At 36.9% G+C, this 22793-nt stretch overlaps 3 protein-coding genes across 3 annotated transcripts; 2 read left to right on the top strand and 1 right to left on the bottom strand.

Annotated features, from left to right (window-relative positions):
- Positions 1–6620: 6620 nt before the first annotated feature.
- Positions 6621–9334, top strand: LOC118433153. Its single transcript, XM_035844817.1, has 4 exons — positions 6621–7510; positions 8004–8265; positions 8346–8437; positions 8886–9334. Exons 1-4 carry the CDS (start codon positions 7436–7438, stop codon positions 9132–9134), a joined length of 678 nt encoding a protein of 225 aa, XP_035700710.1. The 5' UTR covers positions 6621–7435; the 3' UTR covers positions 9135–9334.
- A 5157-nt stretch (positions 9335–14491) lies between these two features.
- Positions 14492–16962, bottom strand: LOC110861593 (zinc finger protein 235). The gene is made up of 3 exons (XM_022110723.2): positions 16253–16962; positions 15840–15942; positions 14492–15542 (listed from the first exon to the last, which is right to left on the bottom strand). Exons 1-3 carry the CDS (start codon positions 16571–16573, stop codon positions 14779–14781), a joined length of 1188 nt encoding a protein of 395 aa, XP_021966415.1. The 5' UTR covers positions 16574–16962; the 3' UTR covers positions 14492–14778.
- Positions 16963–21046: 4084 nt separating this feature from the next.
- On the top strand, positions 21047–21689 carry LOC118433185. The gene is made up of 2 exons (XM_035844872.1): positions 21047–21244; positions 21330–21689. Exons 1-2 carry the CDS (start codon positions 21050–21052, stop codon positions 21525–21527), a joined length of 393 nt encoding a protein of 130 aa, XP_035700765.1. The 5' UTR covers positions 21047–21049; the 3' UTR covers positions 21528–21689.
- Positions 21690–22793: the final 1104 nt, after the last annotated feature.

Below are 22793 nucleotides of genomic sequence, written 5' to 3'. Positions count from 1 at the left end.
TCGGCTGTTAAATTTGAAACACGTCTGAAGTATCAGTCTTAACAAATTTTCGAACAATTCGATATTCACTTTGACGTATGACACACTACTTTCACCCCTTGGTTACATGCGTTGTAACGGTTTATATTAATCGTTGTCTCAATCTAGTTCATGGTGATTCCGATCTTTGAATTGGGAATTATTGAGACGATGGCCATAAGTGGTTAGGATTAAAAGTAACTGTAGAACTTCAGTCATTTCTAAAGCGATACTGTCTGGCGTAATTTTATTTCTGGGAGCGGTGCAACGTAGAAAAAACTGAATATTTTCTCTAACAAATTAAAATAGTTCGATAACATTACCAGACATTAAAAATGTCGCCAATCGGAGTTCTTTTTAAGCAAATTCATTATCCGTATCAAGTCGGAGCGCATAATTTAATTAACTTGACAAAATATGCTTGCTAAACATGCATAGTACACAAAATAACAGAAACAAAATATTATAAAATCTAGCATATTTACAGTGTACAAACAATTGAGTATCAAACAATTAAGTGCACGTTGAAGTTTTTTTTAACTACGATATGATGCCGTGTACTTAGAGCTTCTAAACTCCACACTCATTTGTATAAACTCAGCCGAATAGTTCCGCGTCGCCGAGTTTTAAGGTCACCGATATTCAAATGTCAGAATTTTTTAGCAATTCGAAGTGAGAGCCATTTGAAGAGCCAGATGAATTTTTCGCCAAAATAGTTTTTGATGCCTAAAATCGCGACCGCGGCGAAATTAAAAGAATTGAAAGATGCAAAAGCCTATAGAAAGTGCATACCGTAAAACCTCTATTTATAGCCGGGGCTAAAATCCAAAACTGAGGGTCACGGACCCGGCTAAAATTAGAGACCGGCTATAATTAGAGACCCGGCTAAATTTTGTTCGGCCCAAAATTTTAGATTTTACAAAATCAAAGAGAAGTCATGTTGACTCAATTTGAGTTTTCTAATTTAGCAAGATAAGCCATAAGTAACTCATTCACTTTTAATCTACATCTTGAAACGAAGTTTAGCAGGTTTTTTTTAAATTTTCTGTCATGATTATATCCATTATTAACCTGAAATTAGTAGGAAAAAATTAGTAGTTCAACTTATTCGTTGATTGGCATAATGTGTAACATTTTTCTTGAATGGACTATGAACAGGGACACAGCGGACAAGACAGGTCATAATTAGAGACCCGGCCATAATTGGGGACCCGGCTATAATTAGAGACCCGGCTATAATTTTGAAATCTTGGTCTCTAGACCCGGCTATATTTGGAGACCGGCTATAATTAGAAGAGGGCTATAAATAGAGGTTTTACGGTATATGCTTTTGTACATATATTTCAGTATATTGTATATTTTGTAGGCATCAAAAACGTTTTTGGCGAAAAATTTCTGTGGGCGTCAAAAACATCGTACACTGTCGTAGCTCATTTTCCTAGCTCATTTTCTTCGTAAGACCTTGCAGTTTCCAGTAAAATATATTAGAAAGTTAAAAAAAATATGCAGGGAGTTTTATTTTTTGGCTCTCATTTCGAATCGCTAAAAAATTCTGACATTTGAATTTCGGTGTTCTTAAAAATCGGCGACGGGGAATTATTTGGCCGGCATTTATAAAACCACCCCCACCCCCACCCAAATCCACCCCCACCCCCACCTAAATCCACCCCCACCTCCACCCTCATCCACCCCCACCCCCACCCCCACCCCCATCCACCCCCACCCCCACCCCCATCCACCCCCACAATTTTTATGGGGCAACGTGAGATACCTTGGGGCAAAGTGAGATTCTATTTCATATTGGGGTATAGTTCGTAATTAGCGAGCGAAGCGAGCAGGTTAGGTTAGATCAACTAGGTACGCGGAATGCTTGGAAGGCTGAGCTAGCAAACCTAGCTAGCTAGGCTAGATAGAACCTAGGTAGCTAGGGTAGCTAGAACCTAGGTAGCTAGGCTAGATAGAACCTAGGTAGGTAACCTAGCTAGCTAGGCTAGATAGAACCTAGGTAGCACTTCTAGCTAGCTAACCTAGGTAGCCTTGCTAGCTAGCAGAGCTACCTAGGTTAGCTAGCTAGAATTTCTACCTAGGTTCTATCTAGCCTAGCTACCTGGATTTGGGTGGGGGTGGGGGTGGTTTTATAAATGCCGTATTTGGCTGAGTTTATCCAAACGCGTGCGGAGTTTAGAACCTCTAAGTACACGACATCATATCGTTACTAAATAAACGTCAATCGTTGTCACTTGTAACTCAATTGTTTGATACACTGTAGTTAAGAATTTAAAATACCGTTGAATATCGCAAAAAATCCCACCTAGGGGCCCCGAGTTGGCTTTATCCGCCACTGACTGGAACCGAAATTTTCTTAAAGTATCGATTGTTTCACGAAGCTGGAAGTATGTCTTCTTACATGAAGTCCAACATCTTTCGTTGGGGCGAAAATTAGGGATATTTGGAGGGTTTTCATTTTTCAAAATCAAACTGCCATTTGATCACCATGCATTTTGATGCCAACCAAATTTGAAATTTCTTCAGAAATATTCAACATTATTTTAATTTTTCTTCAGTTTTCACTTGAGACATATATTTGTCATGAAAAAATTCCCTTCCCGGAGTTTCTTGCTAGTTTTTAAGAACATAGGACTCGTCGTCAGTGACTAATTTTTTTGGTAAAATTTTATTGTAGAGCTTGTGAGGTCTTGCGTTTACCATTTTTTCTTGACCTTCCGTGTGGTTTACTGAAGATTTGTTTGTACACGCCTTGACCCACAACTTATGGGCCTTAATATGATGAAAGTGGTTTGAATTTATCTTTGACCGTTTGGCCGCATCATCCATGGAGGTGGAGCGACATTTTCCGAAAATAAATTCAATCGTTTTTAACTTAAAATGGGTCATTATGATGTTTTTTCTCATGATGGTTATTCGAGGTTGACATTTTCGGATTCTCCATACTTTTTCGTGTAAGTCTTAATTTTTGCACCCCCACCCCCTTCTCCGTTGAAATGTAGTCAAGCCTTCTGAGAGTCTTTGTCAATCAAATTTTGGTACTTCCGTAAAACTCGATTCGCGAGTTCGTCGCTTTGAAAGGGCGTAGGAAATTTATGTTTAATTTTAAGGGCATGAAACTTTGTGGCTTCGGAGTTCGATATATTTAGCATATTACACCAAATTTTGAGATTTTTAAATTCATTTTTTGACCCTTAAAAAGGACCTAGGTCCAAGTGTCTCAATACTTTTTCTTACCCCTCTATGTACTTTAAAATTTTTATTCAATGAATAATTAAATCTTACTAGTGAGGTTGTTTTGATAATGGCGTGTTTTTATAAACAAAATCCATGTATTAGGCTCAAATTCATATTGATTATTACATGAAATACTAAACATTTCACACAAAAAAAACATGATATTCATCCATTTATTGGCAAAAGCCAGCCGAGTCAGAAATTGCGACAGGTTTGCAGGCCAACCCAGGACAGCAGACTCCGATTGTGGCTTGGATGACCCCATCCAACTTCACCGTCGAGCAAAAGAGCCCCTTCTTGATGCACTGCAATAATTGGTAACAAGTTTTAAATAAAACGGTAAAAGTGTATGTGGCAGGTAAGTACAAATTATTTTGCCAAGGAGAAAAATAAATATTCAAAGCAAATTGTGCCGAATAATTTCAGAAATGGACAACTCCACTAGTCTTACGATAGATTTATCATTAGTCAGTTACTGATAAATATTTCACAATAATGAGAATATTCGCTATTCATGATTATGTACTTCGTATTCAAAGTATTCTTCGTATTGGAACATAAGTTCCGACGGTTTCGAGATTTTGTAGACATCTTAAGTCTTTGTCAAGAAAAATCACGCTGCTAAACTTCGATTTTTAAACTGCTTGACCTCTGGGGTTTTTCTTCTTAAATTATTTTACGATACTATGTAATGACCTTCAATATTTCACAAACTTATCGATTGGAATTATGTAGGTTAGCTAAATTTACATATTTTGAAAATATTAAACAATAACTTACAATGCAAGTCTTACGTGTACAACTCAGATCTGGTTGAGACCAATTTTATTTTATTCACCACAAAAAATAACATACCCGTATTTTTTCATTTTTCCTAATGCGCTAATTTGAGCGCGAGGCGCAAATTTTAAAACATTTTTCAGCCAAACCCTCGCTTTTTAAAAATTCTGTAAATTTTCGAATTTTAGCGCGAATCTAAAAATTCGAAAACATGTCTCTTCAGAATGACTTACTTGACTTATGAAAAATCCAAATGCATTATTTTTTGAAAAATTAAAAATTTGAAAGAGTTTATAATTTTAATGAATTTCAAAAACTGGCAAAAAATTTTGAAATTCAAATTTCGACACAATTGGATTTTTCATAAGTCAGGTAAGTCATTCTGAAGAGACTTCGAATTTCTAGATTCGCGCTAAAATTCGAAAATTTACAGAATTTTTAAAAAGCGAGGTTTTGGCTGAAAAATGTTTTAAAATTTGCGCCTCGCGCTCAAATTAGCGCATTAGGAAAAATGAAAAAATACGGGTATGTTATTTTTTGTGGTGAACAAAATAAAATTGGTCCCAACCCGATGTGAGTTGTACACGTAAAAGACTTGCATTGTTAGTATGTATTACCTCCTGTCCAGCCGCGGTAAGAGCGAACATAGCCAGAACCAGGCACACTATCAAGACAACGCTTTTATAATTCATTTTTGTTCTTGGATAAGTTCCAGAAATTTGGGAATTTTTGGTTTTTATTAAAATTAGCTTTTAACAAAATTGTAAAAATGGTAATCAAATCGTATTAATGCTATGGTGACCACACTTGTACCTCCTTTTATACGAGCTACTCTACACAACTGTCAAATTAATATCATATGCACATTCATACATACTCCATCAATTAAAGAATTGCGTGCAGAGTTATTAATAATAGATAATTATTTCTTATCTAATTCTTGCTAATTCGATTTTTTTGTAGTGTTCGTGCAAATAAATGCACAGAAAAAGTTAACAATGCCTGAAGCTCATCCCATTGTTGTATGTATGTACCTATGATGTACAAGTTTTCGGGGAGATATGATACGTAATTATGCAAATCACTGCAAATACATCCATATAATTGGTTATATAAATTATGAATTGTTCATTATGTTTGACTTTTGTTAAAAATTTGTCAGGAATTAGAATTCATGGATTCAGCTGGAATCACCAATCTTGACAACCATTGTTGTACTATATGTACATACAAGTATGTAGCAAGCTTTTATTCTGCGAATGACATATTTAATATCTGCACTTATGTAAATTATATGCGAATACAATTCTATACTTAGGTAATTGAATAAAACTTATACTGATGTATTAAAAATATGCAATATATTTAATGAGGGTATTATACATATAGGTATTTTCCTTACAGTGTAGTTATGAAATAGGTATGTGTAGGCACATCCCTGAGTTACTTACTTATTTATTGGAGATATATAAATAAATAAATGTATATTTACACTGTTAAAAACCTCACAAGGCACATTATGAGACTCAGATATCTGTATTTATGTATGTACTTTTATTACTGTTCTTTCCATGAAATCATTTTACATACATACATTTATTTCGAAAAAGCTAAACGCCCAGCGCCGTACATAAGTTTCTCTATCTGAATATATGTATGTGACGAAGGGTGTGGTCTGTGAATGGTAATTGTGTGACTTTGGATGAGGATGGTATGTATGTTATTGTGAATAGTGGAAAACTTTGATGTTTAATAATGTGTAGAGCACAAATGGGGGCGTTTTAATTTTGATGTTAAGTTACAATTTAATGGTCAAGGAAAATCTAATGGTTTACAAATTAGGACCGAATTGACTCTCATAAAGATATTGAATTGATTGTTGAAGAGTGACTAATTTGGCTTCCGTGCTGGCTGACGGCTGGCCTGAGAGTGCGGAGCAAGTTGAACTTGCTGGGCAAAATTGGACAAGAGAGAGGAGTTTCATAATACATTTACATAATGAACAAAAATATTAAAATGAGACAAAATATGTATGACAGTACTGAACAGTATGTATGTATGTATGTACATATGTATATTTATACCCAGCATTGGTATTGATTTGGTAATACAACTTCCTGCCCGATTGGCATTTACAAGTATGTTTCTGAGTAAGTTTTTCATTATGATATGACATATGGTTCGACAATTTCACAGAAATACGGTCTACGCATCTACATATGTAGATAAGTAGTAGAGTGTTTTTAGCCTATCTTGCTACGTAGTGTCGACGTTCAACCCAGGCCCCTTGGACCATGAGTCATGTTATCATGATAAGGAGCATCATGGTTGATGATCCAATGTGTATATGGGAAATGGGTACATACTACATAAATGCGGATTTACATAAATACATATGTACATATGTACTCATATACACGCGTACATTGATATAAACAAACATACCTATGTACATGTGTACATAATAACGTTCTAATTTTTAGAATGCATTTTGTACACGTGTCCATATGGGACTGTGCAAAAAAGCATGTAGTCGATTTGAGTGGGGGCAGAGGTCAAGACTGTCCTTCCCGTACTAATAATTTATAACGTGGGACATATAGGTCACACCGAGGGGGAAGGGGTCCGGATTCTCCCAACACCGATCACATGTTTTAGTTTAGCCCCTATGAATGTGTATTAGACACTCACAGGGCACATGTGTACATATTTACTTATAAAATGTATTTAGTTCTAAGGCTTAGTCATCCTCATAATCAAAGAATGCGGTCTGCAACATGCAAGCCAGTGACCGCGGTAGCATGTGGACATGGGGACAATGTCCCCTCGGAAATCTTGCCGTAGGGACATGCAACGCATTTGTCCCCACAGTCCAGTGGGACTGAATGTGCAAAAACATCGACATGCGCAAGCAATAATTCAAAATTAATATGACAAAACGCCCAATCTCTCAATTCCAATCTAATCTAAAGATACATTAATTGGTTGAATTTATTACTAGAGCCATTCACATATGCAATTAATTTTATACTTATGGTAAAATCGGTGAGATTCTGAGTTTCTTGCAGTTTCTAGAAAATTTTGTATTTTAACCTTCCGATTCCTGTTTTATCATTCCCATCAGTAATATTTTTTTTAATGGAAGAGTTTTTTTTCCTTGAAAAAAAATCCTTGAAGCACCTTTAGCCTTGAAGAATTGGCTATGAAAATATGTCTGTTATATGTCCCAAATTACCTTCCGCGACCACTGATACAAGCCACATACCCTATTCTGCTCAAGAATCCTGCCCTTCATGTTACCATCTTCTTAAACCAAGTCATTCCTTAACTTCCTGCCTAACCGAGTGGACACATCGTTTCCAAAGTCTCTCTATATAAAACTTTTCTTAAGAAAATGGCAAAATGGTATCATCCCTGCTGCGGTGGGTCGCTGCAAACTTGGACGAAAGTTATTGCAATTGTGCAAATTGTACGGACAAAAAAAATCCGCTAATATTATTATTAATTTTTCACATATCTTACACAAATATATTAAATTTAAAGTCATCTAGCACTTCGATGGTGTGAAGCGTAAGTCTCGAAAGAAGCGTAAGATTTTGTTGAAATTTTAAAATTATATTGTCCAAGTTCATATTTACAACCAACGTTTCCTGACGAAGTTTTGCGATGGTTGGAATTAGTCAAAATAGATATTTGAGGTAAAAGTTGAAAAATGACTGATTTTTTCCTTCAAATGGACTTCGCTTGGTAATAATCGCCCATTTTCACCTTTTACCTCTAACATTTTTTACTAATTCCCCCCATCACACAAAGTGTCTCAAGAAATTTTGGTTTTATTTACTTGGACCACACAATTTTAAAATTTCAACCAAATCGGAGAGTTACACTTCACACCATCGCATTGTAAGTATGTATAATTTTAAAATTACAGTTTTAAATCCGGTTTTTTACCTATTCTTCAGATTATGGCAGCAATTTGTCTCTACGGTGGCATCGATGTTCTCGTTTCTGGTGGTCGTATGGCGCTCGCCAACGTAACTTTTCCCCTCAACGGAACCACGCCCAGTGATGCCCCCGTGGGTATGATGACCAGCACGTCGGATTCTCATTTTGACACGACCCCCCTGCCCCCAAGGACCGATCCCTTGGACCATTTCAATCCTGACAACAACCAAGCCGTACGAGTTTTGGAACAGAGTATGACTAAAATTTCAAACGCAGTCGGTACGAAAAACATATTTATATATGTCGAATTTTGTAATATTTACGCACATAATTCGCTAAAATCTAGACCCAATTTGCAGGTAGCATATTAATCGCGCTCGGCATTTACATCATTCTAGAGGGATTCGTCACCTTGCTCTTTTCCGTCATTTTGTTTTACGGGGCAGGAAAGGTACGATTACACTCTTAGAAATATTGTGTTAAAATAATACCGAGCGGTATTAATGTATTTATAACCAAAGTTGTTTTAATAAGACATAATGCATATAAATATATGTATTGTATTGAAAAAAATAAGACTGCTAGAAATCAGGTACATATGGTCGTGCAGGTATTGATTTCTCGGCATTAATGTTAAAATACCACTTGGTATTAAAGGTATTCCTGTCCATGAAATTTGCTACTGCTGTGGTAAAATCTTAATTCCGAGTTGTTACAACATATGTAATCCCTCGGTATTAAAGTTTTACCATCATATCGATAGGAATATTTTACGGACCGGTACAATTTTAGTACCATAATACCTGCGTGACTTCTGATTTCTGACAGTGTAGTAGAACAAGTCAAATAACGATTCTTATTTTCTTGTAATTTTTTGCACTTTTTGCAATTTTTTTTAGCGAATTGAGTTCATGTGTCTACCCTGGCTCTTCGCGCAAACCATCTATTTCTTGCTGGAGATCATCTTATTTTTCCTGAGATTCGCATCCCCCTATTCTGACGAGCTTACCAACTGGACCGGAGCTGTTGGGCTTATCATCAACGTGTACTGCATTTGGGTGGTGTGTGACTTCATAAATGAGTTGGAGGAGGAGGAAGCAGCCAAGCGGATGCGACGGGGGAAGGCATGTCGTGAACAAAAGGTGTAATTTTGCGCATTTGTCCATTTTCAAGGGAACTATACATGTAAAAATTGACCCTGAATTAATTAGGGGTATGGAATTTAATAACACTTTGCTTAAAAATGTAGACATGATTTAAATTATTTGCTAACTATGTATGTAGAAATATAAGTACTTAATTAAATATATTTATAAATTAAGATGAAGTTTTTTTACATGTGTGGCATTTTTGGTAAGATGAATTGGTTGCACTTTATTTATGACGAATTCAATGTTAACTAAATAAAATCCAATTAAAATGAGTCATAAAAATTGGCACTTTTGCGAATAACTTCTGCACGCACGCAGTGTTGTATTGCAAAGTGCGAGCACGATTTGTAAATCAATATATCTACATGCTAACAGCAGAAACCGTTTTATCTACTCATTTTAATAAACAGTATCATGATAAGTACTGCGGCAGTACTTATCATTCTGTACATATAAATATTGAGGTAAATTATGTTTGATTAGGAAATATACATATTTATGCAGGTACGTAGAAATATGGATTGGATGCCAAAAACTGCACGAAAAATTTTGGCTTCATATTTTAAGCCACAAAACACTTATCATGCATATTTATGTATTTTTATTTGAAACACCAAACATTTCAAAAAGAAAACCTGCCTCGATTTGTTATAACATTTTTACTGACAATGTCTCGTAAATTGAGGACTGTATGTTTTTTTTTGTTTGTGTGACTATTTGTGCAACTGGCGGTGGCGAAATGTGACCGTAAAAACTGTAAATAAGGGCGATGTGGTCACAATTAGTTACTGGGTTGGTAGTGTCGTTTTATTCGTCACACAAAGAGCATTAATTACAAATTTATGAGTGTTACAGAGAGACGAGGGGAAAAGTACGTGTTATTATTCCCGTAGCTGGAGAGACACTGTTCACTTTGCACAATTGTTCCAGAGAATATTACCAAAAAAGAACGCTTCTTTTACAAAAGGAACACCCTCCTCTCCTCCTCTCCACCAATCACAAAAGAACACCTTGAAAGTTAATTTAATTAAAAGAGGAGGAGAGGAGAGGTCAAACTTTAAATAAAAATACAAAAGAGAGGAGATAAAATTGGACAAAACTCCAATTATCTCGAGACATACTGGAGCCCCGTTTAAATTTCCCTACGGGACTCCAGTCTCAAACCCATATAAAAATCATATTTTCATGTCATGCAAATTCTATTATCATTATGAGGTCATATATTTGTTTAAAAATAATTGTGTTGATTTCTCGACGGCAGACAATATAAGTATGTATACATATGTCTCAACGCACATAATTACATACATACATATGATAGCATTAATCATACTGTAGTTATTTTTCACCACACTGCACAACAAATTGCATATTTCTTTCTCCCGTGCACAGTCTCAGATGCGCCTCCATCTCTCTAACCCTTGCAAATCGTACCTGGCATAAGTAACAAGGAAACCCTGACATTCTCCTTACTTTAGAGTGCCCTTCTAAATGTGCCCTTAATTCAGGGTTGCTAAAAAACCTCTTGGGACACAAGTGACACTGCAATTCGTTCACTCTGTAGTGAATCCGTCGCACATGGGTGCTCACTACTGTCCTCTTGAAGCTGGCATAGTCACACATTTTACAAGAGAAGCGCTTTTCCCGCGTATGGGTCGCCACGTGCTTCCGGAGTGAGTCGTGGACACTGAACCGCATCTCGCAGACGCTGCAAATGAACGGCTTTTCCTTTGTGTGGGTGAAAATGTGGCGGTTCATGTTACCCATAAAACTGAACGATTTCTTGCACAAGGAGCAACGGTAGGGTTTTTCTTCAATGTGTTTTCTCATGTGACCCGCCAGTTCCCAAAGTTCGGCTTTCCGTTTCGGACAAAAGTAGCAGACTAAATGATTCCTTGCAGGGTCACGGGTATGAATGTCTTCGTGTCTGCAGAGTTTATATCTATCAAAAAATGCTGCAGAGCACGTGGAGCATTTATGGTCTCGCGAACGTTTGAGGGTACTATGAGTGCGGGAAATATGAAGTTTTAGTTCGTAGGGATACTCGAACTTGGCGTTGCAATCATTATGCGGACAAGATAACTTTTTTCGGTCGTTATCCGACTTCGTGTGGATATGCGTGTGACCTAAATACATATGAAAACGCATTATGAATTATAATTAGTGAATAATTAATTATTTTAAGTAAATATTCAAGCAGTCATTGGTAACATAAATTCTGTCAACTTCCTGATGAAAATTAGCTCATAAATTTTTGAAAACTTATATACATATTTACTTAGATGGCGGGGGTCTTTTTATTGCTTAAAAGTTTGTAAAACTACTTTACACACTATGTAGCTACCAATGGCTACGTGAACTACCTCATTTAAAAGAAAATAATTCCACTCACGTCTCCAATTTGAGTAAGACGACAGCATTTTGGGACAATGAGGACAGGAGAAGGATCTCTCGCCCGTGTGTGACGAAATATGTGCCCCCAATCCGAGCTTAGTCTAATCATATGTACATAAATAAAATATCAATATGTAATTGATTTGGGTTCTTCATTAATTTTATTAAAATTTGATTATTTTGAAGACGTTTAATCACACATTAAATAGGTACATGTAAAGTTGTGTAAAATTTACTCCAAGTTGGGCAAAATAGAGGATGCTAAAGCAATTGGGTAACATTTATCGAGCATTTGTGTCAGCTTATTTTACTTAATTTTAAAATAACCAGTAAAAGTTACACTACTTTATTTGGAGTGCACGTTGAAAGATTAATAATCTTTTTAATAAATATTTACCTTGAAAGATTTTTCGCACTCGGTGCACCCAAATTTTTTCAGGGTCGAATGTGTCTTATTCTTGTGAATATGTACGTCAGTACTGGTGTAGAAATCCTTCTGGCAGATGTCACACTAAAAGTTACGGAGTCTCGGGCCGGGGGGATGCATTCGCCTCAAATGGACTGTAAGATTCCCTTTTAAGGTGAAGAACTTGTCACAATTTTGATCTGTGCAAAAATATAACTTCCCATTTTTTGCGGTTTTCACACGCTTTAAAGGAGACTTGCCCCTCGGCAGGCTGCACTGTTGGGGTGAACACATTTTAAATATTTGTTATTCACAATTGACCTGAATGTGGTCAAGTGACGTGTTTTTATCCTGAATCTGTACTTGTTGGATTTTGGGGTGATTTTGTACGTTACATTTGAAACTCGAACATTTCTCGGTTGAATAAGTAACACTTCCAGGTCTGAGAAGGAATGAGTGACTAGATATTTAGTATTCAAGATAGGTAAATACTTTTGTCGACATTCCACGTATGTACATATTTTAGATTAATATAGACATAATTACATAGACATTTTGCTCCGCTTTCTTGAGGCAGGTGTATGTGCATACCCATCATTACTCGGCTTTTGGGTTTATACACAAATATGCAAGTTAACCCTTTAAAAACAATTCCATCCCTTTTCTCAAATTCTCGGGAATATGAACATCTGCACCTTTTTTGCTCATTCTTAAATTTGTTGCTAACAACCCTGTTAAAATGTTCGTTGAAACAGACTTCATGTAGGGCAGGTTCGAATTTTTAAGAAATTAAATTCGTTCAGGACTACATCGATTGTTCCTGCCATTTCCCATGGGTTAATTCCGGCAGAGTACATATGTCGGTCACTTCCATTTTCCGGTACATATGTATGTATACGTAGCTTGAAGAAATTGTATGTACATATACACATACTCATACATATATATTTCTATATAGACACTTCAACTACATACAATTAAATTTAATATTTAATTACTCATCCACTCATGAACAAAAGGTGTAATTTTCCGCACTTACATATCTATTTTCAGGGAAATATGTTATGTTATGACAATCGATAATGAATATGATAACGGATCCAGAACTAATAAGAGGTATACAATTTAACATAACGACGTTTTGACGTGGGGATAAGTTTGAATAAAATTTGAGTCACGATTTAAATGATTTTTGCATGCAATATTACATTCAAATACATATATGATTAATTAATTTTAACCATAAATAAGTAAAAGTGACGTGTGGAATTTTGCATGTGACGGTGTCCATACCAAACCTTGAAGCCTTGGCGGCTGGATTTTTGATTTTTGAATTTCCATCAAAAATAGGTCACAGACCAAGAAATTGGTGTAATAGAAGAAAAATTTTGAAAAAAGTTGCCCCCAACCTTCCGCTATGGCCATTATTATGAGTTTGGGCAGGGTTCGTAGTACGGCGATTTTTTCGTCAGTTTTTGAGCTAGGGAGCTGAAATTTCAGATTATACACCATTTTGAGTGTCCCGAGGCGGGACTTTTTCGTCTTAAGGGCTAATGTCTAAAATGACCTTAAAACCGGGCACTTTTCAACATGCAAGTTGTCCCATGGTTTAATATATATGATGTCAAGTCTCACATAGCCCCTTAGATGGGGTATCGTGAGAAAGGTCTCGGCAGGTGGATTCAGAATATATATACTCCTGTTTTTTTAACCATACGATCCTCGACGTCATCACTCTCATTACTAATAGCATTGCAGTGGTGACGTCGAGGGTCGTATCGTAAATAGACTGTACTTTGTGGGGTCTGGGACCACCCACTGATTAGTTATAGACCAATGAGTAATTTTGAGTTTTCCTTAATACGTGCTATGTTGGCTCTCAATCTGCTCGTGTGTTAAATTTTGTATGCCAAAACTCTCAACATTTCTTGATTTCTAGAAAATCAGGGGGGGTCCCAGACCCCACAAAGTATATATATATTCTGAATCCACCTGCCGAGACCTTTCTCACGATACCCCATTTATGGGGCTATGTGAGACTTGACATCATATATATCAAACCATGGGAAAATCTGCAAGTCGAAAAGTGACCGGTTTTAAGGTCATTTTCGACATTGGATCTTAAAACGAAAAAGTCCCGCCTGGGGATACTCAAGACGGTGTAGAGTACGAAATTTCAGCTTTCTAGCCCAAAAAGTGACGAAAAAATCGCCGTACTACAAACCCTATTCCAGATTACAAAAACGGCCATTACAAAGGACTGAAGCAACTTTTTTTCAAAATTTTTCTTCGTTTACACTAATTTCATGGTCTGTGATCTATTTTGGATGGAAATTCAAAAATCAAAAATTCAGCTGCCAAGGCTTCAAGGTTTGGTATGGACACCGTCATGTGGCATTTTTGGTGAATTTCTTACCCGTTATGCATTAAGATTACGCAATTAAGTAAGTATAATTCAGTTAAATGAGTCACACAGATTGTATAATTTTATGAATAAATTATGTCATACTGATGAAAATAAATCGATTCACATATTTACTCGTTATAATAAAAAGTTAGCGAAATACGTATGTATTTTATTTCGTAGCGTTGCAAATTTCTTGGCGCATTATGCATGCTAAATATGCATTGTATCGATAAATATTCTTTAGGGTACATATTTACATATGCTTAATCATTAAAAACATTAATTTTTGACCTACTCAATCCCACACATACATTTCAAAAACAGTGACTGACTTACATAAGGAGTAACAAAGTACATACTCATTTTTCTACAATAAACATTGACATACGTACTTTAGGTAAATAAATACTCCTACACAGTATACTAATTTCTCATCACACTAATTTTCTCTCTCCCGTGCACCGTCTCAGATGCGCCTCCATCTCTCGAACCCTAGCAAATCCTTCATGACATAAGTAACAAGGAAACCCCGATATTCTTCTAACTTTAAAATGCCCTTCTAAATGTGTCCTTAATTCCGGCTTGCTAAATACCCTCTTTGGACACATGTGACATTGAAATTCGTTCACTCTGTAGTGAATCCGTCGCACATGGGTGTTCACTGAGGTCCTATGAAAGGCCGCATAGTCACACATTTTACAGAAGAACCGCTTTTCCCGCGTATGGGTCGCCACGTGTGTTCGGAGCGATTCTTGGTTACTGAACCGCATCTCGCAGACGCTACAGGAGAACGGCTTTTCCTTCGTGTGGGTGAAAATATGTCGCGTCATGTTACCCAAAAAACTGAAGGATCTTCTGCACAAGGGGCAACGATAGGGTTTTTCTTGAGTGTGCTTTCTCATATGACCCGCCAGCTCGCACAGTTCGGCTTTCCGTTTCGGACAAAAGTAGCAGATTAAGTGATTCTTTACGGGGTCACGGGTGTGAATGTCTTCGTGTCTGCGGAGTTTGTTTTTGTCAAAAAATGCTGCCGAGCACGTGGAGCAGTTATGGTCTCGCGCACGTATTACGGTGCTATGAGCTTGCGAAATATGAAGTTTTAGCTCGTAGGGGTACTCGTACTTGGCGGGACAATCGTCATGTGGGCACGACAGCTTTTTTCTGGCATTATCTGACCTTGTGTGGATATACGTGTGGCCTGTCAAACAAATCATTCATTTATTAAAATTAGTTTTTAATTAGGTAATCATTGAGGTAATTCACGCAGTCATTTGTTGCATTGTAAGTTCCGCAAACTTTCAACCTTGTACATAATTTTATAAATATTTCTGAGGAAAATTAGTTCGCAAAGTTTTATAAATGTTTGTAAGTACTCAGACCAAGGACGTCTCTTATTTTGAGAAATTATCTCGCAAAACGTACGGATTTTACAAGTTACCGATGACTGCTTGAATTATGCACCTCGTTAAAAAATGTAATACATGAATTCACTCACGTCGCCAGTTTGAATAAGACGACAATATTTTGGGACAATGAGGACAGGCGAAGGATTTCTCGCCCTTGTGCGACCAGATGTGCACCTTCAACCCGAGCTGACTCTATTCATAAAATATCAATAATTGCTGTTATTAGTTTTATTTACATAAGGTTGTAAAATTTTAACTAATTTTATCTTAATTAATTATTAGAATACTTCCAATTACTCGTAAATATGTACATAAATTAAGTTGTGTAAAAAAATTTACTAAAAGTTAAGTATCTAAACTCAGCCATTGGGTAAAATTTATCCAAGGTTGTTTAAACTTGAGCTCAATGTTATAAATTTTAGGCGATATTTATGTGACTCTCTGCATATTTAGTCAACCTTAATTAAATTGTGCACAACCTAATGTTCGTTGAAATACATACCTTGAAAGATTTTTCGCATTCGCTACACCCAAATGGTTTCAGGGTTGAATGTGTTTTATTCTTGTGAAGGTCAAGTTCATGACTCGTGTAGAAACCCTTCTGGCAGAGATCACATTTAAAGGAACGGAGTCTCGAGCCGGGTGGATGCATCCGCTTCAAATGGGATTGAAGACCACCTTTTAACGCGAAGGACTTGTCACAATTTTGATCTGTGCAAAAATATAAGTTCTTGGTTTTCCCATTTTTTATGGGTGTTTGACCCTTTAAGGGACAAGTGTTCCGTGGGATGTTGCACTGTTGTGGGATCATTTTATTTTCCATATTCGCAAATTAGGCTGATCGATAAGTTTTGTTTTGGTGGCACCCTTTTGGCTCAAGTTCGGTTCCGGGGGCGGTTACTTTTGAGAACAGAGAGCTAATTTTCACACACAGAGAAACATATCGCTGTCATAAATAGATAAGCTTAAAATTTGGACAAGAAACTTCCGAGCTAATCAAAACTTTGCAATTTTCACGTTTTAATGTAGCACTGAGAGTATACACTGGACGGACAAGGATAAGTTTTGTTGGGTTATTTATGGGGTAGCTTTTATACGTTAGGTTTGAAATCCAAAAATTTCCAGGGTGAATAAAGTAACGCTTGCAGGTCTGAGAAGGTATGAGTGACTATTTGATATTCAAGATACATAAATACTTTTCCTTACATTCCATGTTTTGATTGCTGATGAATAGGTACGTACATACATTGTACATAAATAGACGTACATAGGTATGTACATACATACCCATAATTACTCTGCTTTTGGACCGATACATGTGCAAGTTAACCCTTTAAAAATTATTTCCATCCCTTTCTCTTCTCGGAAGTATTTACTTACGCACCTTTATTTACTCATACTTAAGTTTGTTACTATGTATATAACAATACGGTAGAAATGTTTTTTAATCACTGCTTATGTAGGGCAGGGGTGAAGTTTTAAGAAATCTATTTCGTCCAGTGCTGTATTATTTATACCATTTGTAACGTGCCATCCCTAGATAATGCATATGTAGGTCACTCTCCTTCTTTAGTACACATACATGTAGTATAAAAAATTGTATTTCATATGTACATATTTACTAGGCATGTTCCGGGTAGTAGTGTTACCCGGTACCCGGTTACCCGGACCCGGTATCAAATTACTACCGGGTACCGGGTACCCGGCCCGGTAATCCATAATTTAAATAAATTTCCGAATGATATACACACGTATGAATTAGAACCGAAATTTACTGGGTTTCACCAACTAGTTGATATAATTGATACGAAATGAGCTATAGAAGAGGCAGCTTTTGCACAAAACTACAAAAACTTTTTAGTTTAGTGACATAAATATAAAACATAACAATCCCGAGGTGCACCAACCGAGAAAATTACGTGTATTATTGGTATCCCCGGTGTCAATCTAGTTTTTGGTGCATTTTTGGTGTAAATATTTTTGTAGGCACGAGAATAACCCGAATAGTAAACTCGAATTTCTCACTACGTAATCAGTTCAAAATCTTTCGTGTCTGTCACGGGTTAAACTCGATCACTAAATTCGTGTTCCTACTATTGATGAAATGCACGGAAAAATCACGAAAAATTTTCGTGATTTATTTAATGCAGAGCTAAATAATGCCCACAAAAATGTCATTGAAGAAGTCACATTATTTGAATCACAATTATTCTTTTCATAGCAAAGATGAATCGAGCAAGGAAAAGAAAATTATTCCGTAATGCGAAAGATGGAATTAAAGATTTTGCTTTAGTTTCCCAGTACACGGTGCAAACGGTGTTAAATTCCATTGTCCCGAGTTCTAAATCGCCGACACCACACCCACACAGTTCACCACAACGCGACAGTGTGATTTTTGAAACCCACAACAGTGAGGACGACTCGTTTTCCTCAGATTTCTCTGATAGTCAGTCCACCAAGGAGTCAGGTTCAAGTGATAGTGATTTCGAACAGCCTAACCAGGACACCAGTGACGAATTACGAGAGTGGGCAGTGAAACATAACATTACATGTGCTGCTTTACGGGATCTGCTAGAGATTTTAAATAGACAACCTGATTTTAAGTTACCAAAAGATCCCAGAACACTTCTACGTACTCCAAGAGAAACTGCAATTGAAGTTGTCGAACCTGGAGAATATGTGCATTTTGACTGGATCCCATCAGTTGAAAAGTTATTTGTTCAAGCTCCACGGCCAGCAATTGTGAAAATTCAAATTAATATTGATGGTATTCCTCTGTACAAAAGCAGTGCACGACAATTTTGGCCGATTTTAGCTAATATTGTTCAGCTAAATCAAGTGATAGTGATTGGAATTTACTCTGGATTTGGAAAACCTGCTAATATAGATAACTTTTTGACTCGATTCGTCAACCAATTCATTTCGTTTGAACCAGACTTCGATTTAAAATTCGAAATATCCGCAATAGTGTGTGATTTACCAGCACGATCATTTATTTTGGGGACCAAGTGTCATAGTGGTTATAGTTCGTGTGGAGAATGCGATATAAAAGGTCAATATGTGGACAACCGTGTAACGTTCCCTCCAGGAAATTACAACTTGAGAAGTGATGAATCTATCCGTTTGAAATTGGATAAAGCTCACCATAATCAATCGTCCATAGTAGAATTGCTTCCTGTAAACCTGGTCGAGGATGTTCCAGTGGATTTCATGCATCTCGTTTGCCTGGGCATTACTAGGAAGTTACTTTTTTTGTGGACTAAGGGTAAAAAATGTCCATGTCGTCTTCGCCCTCACCAAGTTGACCAATTAACAATTAATTTGTGTAACATAAAAAAATCAATACCAAAGGAATTTGCAAGAAAACCACGTCCACTTAAAGAACTTGACCACTGGAAGACTACTGAGTATCGACAGTTTTTATTGTACTCTGGTCCTACTGTATTAAAGAAGATTTTTACTCCCGAGTTGTACCAACATTTTTTGTGTCTCCATGTGGCCATCGCTATTCTTGTCAATCCTAAAACTTATCAAATTCTAAATAATTATGCAGAAAAGTTATTACAATATTTTGTGAACAACTTTGGCGAAATATATGGAAAAAATACTGCAGCCATAATCTCCATAGTTTACTACACTTAGCCCGAGACAGCATTCGACATGGTCCTCTCGACGACTTCAGTGCCTTCCCATTTGAAAATAAGTTGCAACAAATAAAGAAGTTGGTCCGATCTCCAGCATTTCCCCTGCAACAAGTTCACCGGCGGGTGGTTGAAAGAGAGCAAATTCAGTTCGCATGCCGCAACCAGTGTACCAAGCAGCCAAAATTTCTCCAGCCCGATATTAATTCAGAGGAGAGATCAAATTGCTTTAAAGTGTACAAATTTAATAACTTCGAACTATCAAATAAGGCGGGCAATAATACTTGCAAACTTAAAGACGGAAGTATTATTAAAATACATTATTTTCTGGCAGGTCTGCCTTCAGTATTAGTTGGGCAAAAGTTTAAAACTAATGAGGATTTCTTCAGCTCTCCATGTTCATCGTCATTAATTGGTGTACAACTTGTGTCGAACTTAAGTAGTCCCAGAAAATTTGACATTAACTTGATTGAATTTAAATGTGTACTTCTTCCGTTTGATACCAAGTTTGTTTGTTGTCCCTTGATTCATAGTCAAATCCAGTAAAGTTCCAAAATGCGCTATTCAATTGTTCATTTTCTTGCCACCGATGAGGTTAAAATCACACCCATCAATTGGCATCACTTGGTTGCTGTCTAACGAGCAATGTTGGTGGCCCCCATATAAGTCTGTGGACCGACAAGTGAAGGCCGCTATTGATGGGGACGACCCAAACCCAAATTCGTGGACTTTATTCAATGTCGCTGTTCTCGGAGAGGGTAAAAAATTTGGTAAGTCTCCTTTTTATTTCAGTAATAAAGTATGCAGGTTTTTACTAAAAATACTTACTTAAAATAAACCATTTCTTTATTTAGAGACATACCAACAAGCCAAAAATAACATCGGCAAAGCTATGGAGGAAACTGATCCAGAATTCGAGAGTGAAGCAGAAACAAGTGGTCGTGGGCAACGATACAAGAAATACCCGTTGAATCGAAGTTCAAGCGGTTCGGATGGCGAAGATGGGGATTTTGGGGATCCGACTGGGACTAAAATGAAGCAAAAGTTGTCGCATTCAACTAAGGTGAAACAAATACTGCCACCTCCAAAATATCTCGGTGAGTTCTATGTATGAATAGAAGCAAAATAAATTGTGCTGTCTTCTTGATTCATGCGAATTTAAGTTAAAATCAAAATCAAAACTCAATTTAGTCTTGGTCGGAGATGCCACGTCGCATTCTACATCTCAAGGTCCAGGAGAAGCAATCAGTCCAATGTCTGATGAAGTAACCGATCAAACCCCGCCGATTAATTTCCCGCGTTCCCTCCAACAACAAGGCACACCTAAAATTGCTTCACATTCACGGCAAGCCCACTCCTCCATGATTAGCGTTTGTGAACACGTCAACCGTCCAAGCAGTAGCCCAAAGATTGGTCCACCGCCTGGAAACCAAATTTTGAACAATTCGCGAGGATTCAGGACGGGTAACTTGGAAAACCGTGATGAAAGGGACAAAGACGAAGTTTCTGACAGAGATGAAAACGTTTCATCAAATATCGCAAATAAAAACAGTAGTCCAGGTTAGGATGATTAATGGTGTACTCAATATTCATGTAATATTCACTTATCATGCATTTTAATTAATCCTTATTTTACTATTTCAGAATTTCAGACATGGATGGTGCGTCAAGTAAATATTATGAAAGCACAGCTAAGACAATTACAGGAAAGTGTGGATGCCATAATGAACACTTCTAGTGGAAAACAAGACCGTCCGGTGCAAAATACTTTTCCTGCAGATTTATTACCAATGGACGACAATTCCGATCTGGAAAAGCTTGAGGACTTTATCAAGGATTCCAAGGCTACATTGGTAATATACTGTGAAAATTTTGACGTACATAATATTTATGAACATAATTTAGCTTAAGGTGCTAATTACAACTTCAATTTTATAGATTGTAGAACTTCAAAGAGGCATAAGTGGGACTAAGAAATTATCAAACGTTACGCAGCGGATCCTAAAGAAATTGTTGACAGATAAGCTTGCATCTTCGTACAATTGGATTGGCTCGAGAGGAGGAAAGTTGCCCTTTTCTAAATCTTTTATGAAACAAATTATTTTTGTTAAGAGAGCCTTAGTTTTCATTGGTTGAATCTCATAAGTTTCGTAATTCATAAAAATACAATTGAAATTCGTCGACACTCATTATTTTTTCGACATTTGGTTTCTAGAAGCAATTCACGGAAAGTTGGAAAACGCTGATGATGACGAAATTGCAGACATAATTAAAAACTGGCTAAAGAGCTCCAGCACACGTATTGATTCTGAAAGGTATGAACACATCCCCAGTTGCAAAACTATTAATCTTGATTAATTGATATAAATTTTGTTGTGCAATTATTTCATCAGGAAACGGTTGGCCAAATCTGGTGATACTCTTCCCTCAACAAATTCTGGATCGGAATCCGACGAGTGATTAATCTTTATTTCTATTAATCGTTCACATTTGTTATTAATTGTTTAATGAGTTAAAAAATTGAATAAATTCAAAATGAAACTTAATCCAAACGAGAAAAAATCGTGTTTTAAACGTGCGAATCTGGTTTTTATTTTGGGCTATTCTCGTTGTTCTATCGGATAATTCTCGTGTCGAAACTCGTTCTTCATGAACGGATTAGGGACGAATTGTACACGTTAAAAAGAGCGACACCTACCACCAGTTTGGGACGAAATCACCACCATTTTCATACGTGCCTAACACGAAAACTGAGGTGCTTGGATTCGTTCCAAACTCGTGCCTATATCGTGATGGTGCACCTCGGGAAGTGATCCATTATTTATTAGATCTAGTATATTCCGAAATTTGTTTAAAAATTTTAATGCCAATTGCAAAATTTTTCTTGATTTCAAAGCTCACCATAAAAAGGATTACAGTATTATTGTAGTGACAATGGACATATGTATGAATTGGGTAGCATATGAGCTGTGAGGGTATTTGTCAACATGAACTGGAGGCATGAACTGAGGAGAATGAAATGTGCTGGGTATGATAAGTGAGGGAATGATGCGTGGGTAAATGAGGTGTGCCTCGTATGACATGTGAAGATATTAATTGTGGGGGAATGCGACGTGGAAATGTAATGTGGGGGAACAATGTGTGGGGTATGCAGTGCCCGGACACCGTGCACTTTTGTGTCTAAAATTTTGGATTTCATAGTATGCACATCATTTCTGAATTATTGCTACCGACACTAGCGAAACTAGGGGTAGGCAGGGTAGGCATGGCCTAGGGGCCCCACGGAGTGGGGGCCCCGTAGCCACTCGGAACTGTTTAAAATATTTTGTATGTCAAACAATGTAGCAACTAGGGGTAAGCGTTGTAGACAGCACTTTAAAAAATCTTAGCTAATTAAATTAT

The sequence above is a fragment of the Folsomia candida genome, unplaced genomic scaffold (assembly GCF_002217175.1).
Source record: "Folsomia candida strain VU population unplaced genomic scaffold, ASM221717v1 Fcan01_Sc043, whole genome shotgun sequence".
In the NCBI taxonomy this organism is placed as follows: Eukaryota; Metazoa; Arthropoda; class Collembola; order Entomobryomorpha; family Isotomidae; genus Folsomia; species Folsomia candida.
The sequence above is the reverse complement of the archived record's forward strand: the minus strand, read 5'-3'. Positions and strand labels throughout refer to the sequence as shown.